Source organism: Henckelia pumila, chromosome 3 (genome assembly GCF_033568475.1).
Source record: "Henckelia pumila isolate YLH828 chromosome 3, ASM3356847v2, whole genome shotgun sequence".
Lineage (NCBI taxonomy): Eukaryota > Viridiplantae > Streptophyta > Magnoliopsida > Lamiales > Gesneriaceae > Henckelia > Henckelia pumila.
In genome coordinates this window covers 181,213,815-181,216,802 of record NC_133122.1, presented here as the reverse complement: position 1 = coordinate 181,216,802, position 2,988 = coordinate 181,213,815, and the positions used below count along the sequence as shown (strand labels likewise).

General features: G+C 27.8%; 1 protein-coding gene across 1 annotated transcript; it reads right to left on the bottom strand.

Moving 5' to 3' along the window:
* Positions 1 to 1,124: 1,124 nt before the first annotated feature.
* Positions 1,125 to 2,649, bottom strand: LOC140893212 (thiosulfate sulfurtransferase 16, chloroplastic-like). Its single transcript, XM_073302277.1, has 5 exons — positions 2,357 to 2,649; positions 2,193 to 2,266; positions 1,916 to 1,986; positions 1,604 to 1,657; positions 1,125 to 1,374 (listed from the first exon to the last, which is right to left on the bottom strand). The coding sequence occupies exons 1-5, from the start codon at positions 2,497 to 2,499 to the stop codon at positions 1,282 to 1,284; spliced, it is 435 nt and encodes a 144-aa protein (XP_073158378.1). The 5' UTR covers positions 2,500 to 2,649; the 3' UTR covers positions 1,125 to 1,281.
* Between the last annotated feature and the right edge of the window lie 339 nt (positions 2,650 to 2,988).

The following is a 2,988-nucleotide window of genomic DNA, read 5'->3' as shown; positions in this document are numbered from 1 at the left end:
ATACTCAGATGCAATTTTCATTGAACTCAATCACCCCTATTTATATGAAAAAATTACAAGATACAAATCTTCACAAATATTATCTTGACATATTTATCTTGATCACATATCTTTAATATATATATAATCATCTATAATAATAATATATTTATAACAAGATTTAATTATGAAAAAAATCTCCTCCCATTACTCAAAAAAATAAGTTATCATAACCCTTAATTAGAGTAGACTTCACATGAATTCAAGTGATGCCAGTGTCAAAACTCAATCCAACCGGATACGAGTAGATCAGAAAAATATCAGGTTATGGTTGGGAGTTTTTGGGTTCGGGTTGACCCGAAAGCTAACCCGAAAAAATTAATCGGGTTTGGATTCGGTTCGGGTCAACCGATGACCCGAAACTTATTATTATTATTATTATTTTATATTAAATTAAGAAAGATTTGCGATATTTTCATACGTTGTTTGTTTGAAAAAAATTTATTGTATATTGATATAATAGATTTTCATCATTTAATGTTTATTTTGTGCAATTTTTATTTTTTAAAAATAATTTTTTATTTTTTTTAATAGGAATACTTTAAATTTTCTACAACTAGACTTTCAAATTTAAATTATATATAAGCTTTGATTTTGTTATTATGTGATTAAATTAAATATTACTATTATTATTGTGTGTTTTGAATTTTTATTTAATTATTTTGTTAAAAAATAAAAAAAATCGGGTGGATCGGGTTCGGGTTTGGTTTAACCATTTCGGATTGGTTCGAGTTCGGGTTCGGGTTAAGAAATTTTTAAAAATTATTTTCGTCAACCCGACTTCAACCCATCCGACTAACCCAAAAAATTGACACATCTAGATGCCCACACGATCCAAGGCTATAACTTATAAGTGGAGTTTGGCCGTTTGGGTAAGGGGATGATACGGTTTTATATGTCCAAAATTTTCTTAGAAATCAAGATTTACGGCAACAAGAACTAATTAGTAATTACTATCCATTTTGCTCCATTTATTTGAGAATTTTCTCTTTCTTTAGTGTCATTGTGTAAATAAAAAAAAGGGCCACATTAGTATACAATAAAGTCCATATTGTAATTGTCAAGATTGTTATATAATGAAATGATAATTATAACATTACTAGGGATGGGGTAGCAATTAGCAATTAAATAGGGCCAATATTGACAAATAAAAGAAAATACATATACATATACATATACATATACAGATACAGATACAGATACACCTTGAGTTTACATTATTTTTTTTAAATTATCCCGACATCAAAGTTCCTGATGATGTGGCTTTTGAACAGCAAATCCATTCTCAATCCAAGCCGTGTATCCCCCACCCATATTATGCACATGCTTGAACTCCTGAAAAATAATAGCCGATTATGTGACTCACATTTAATATATACATCAAATTTTATATAACTATTTACACTACAAAGTTATTTTATGTTTAATTTATATTTTTTATAGCTCATATTACATATTTATATCAATTAATACATCGTTTTATGTTACATACCAGACAATAGTACTTGAGATGATATGATAGGGTAGGGAGAAATAAGTAAAGAGAATTGAAAAATCAACTCACGGCATGAAGCAGTTCAATTGCTGCATTTTTAGACCTGACGCCACTTTTGCAACCCTGATAATACAATACCCATAATAAAAATAATAATACATGATCCAGATGAACGACCAGATTCGTATATTTTTATGTAATAAAATAATAATAATGTACACTTTTGAAATTTTATAATAAAGTTTTAGAATTTTGATACTATAATTAATGAGTAAATTTTTAAATATATATATATATATAGTAATTCTAAAATTTCCGATGATAATTTATTTTGAGAAGAGAAAAAATACCTCCCCTCCCAAAATTTAGCTCCACACTTACCACGATAATTTGATCTTCTTTGTCATAAGAGGACCAAACTTGTTCTATAAATTTGGAATTCTTCACCCAACCTGCATCATCATTAATAAATGAGACAAAAAAAATTTTCCTTTTGAAAAACAGTTAAATATGAAGTAAGGATAATGATAAATGTATTTGCATTTATCGTATCATAATATTTGATAAATTAAATTTTTGTATTGAATTTTGTATGATATATAAAATTATTATGCAAGTTTCGTTATTCCTGTAGCATTACTTCTAAAATAATATATACCATTCACAGTATTATGCATGTATGGAATATTCAAGGCATTCTTCACATGACCGTTCCTGAATTCTTCTTCCGTCCTAAAAATGATTTCCAAATATAACATGATAATACATGAAATTTAAACGTTTTTGAATATAAGAAAAAAGAAATGGTTGTGTGATTTTTACCTAACATCAAGAAAGTGGTGGCCCGAGACAAGAAAATTTCGAGCGACATGAACATCAACCGTTACAATCTCTAATTCTGAACTGCAATAATGAAGCAAGAGGAGAAGAAATCCGTAGATTGAAAATACCCTAAATCTGCCCATAAAAATTTTCGATTAAATGAGTTTAGTTTTGGTGAAATTTAAAGTAAACATATCATATATATAACAAGATTCTTGAATTGAATCAATTGGCTGTTTGATTGATTCGCGGCTGAGAAAACCAGCAGCCAAAAAATCTTGTGGGTGTGTGAGACTGTGAGTGCCACTTTTTAGCTAGACTAGATATATAAATAAATAATTTAAATAAAGTTTGATAATAAATTTTATACTTTAGCCCCTATAATAAAAAAGGTACAACCGTACAAGTTGTAATTGTGGCTACACAAAATTGGATATATATCCTTCCTCAGAAAAAAAAAAATTGAATGTATATTCACTCACACATATATGGTTTTTTATTAATAAACTTAATTGAGAAAGTTTCACATATTTTTAATTGAGATAAAAAAATCCAGTTGTAATTGTGGCTACCCAAAATTGGATATATATCCTTCCTCAGAAAAAAAAAAATTGAATATATATTCACTCACA

Excerpts from the sequence above, each read along its gene's own strand:
- LOC140893212 (XM_073302277.1), bottom strand. The coding sequence starts at position 2,499 with ATGGGCAGATTTAGGGTATTTTCAATCTACGGATTTCTTCTCCTCTTG. Across the intron at positions 1,987-2,192 it reads CATGCATAATACTGTGAATG|GTTGGGTGAAGAATTCCAAA; the intron begins GTATATATTATT and ends ATGATGATGCAG. Across the intron at positions 1,658-1,915 it reads AAGAAGATCAAATTATCGTG|GGTTGCAAAAGTGGCGTCAG; the intron begins GTAAGTGTGGAG and ends TTGTATTATCAG.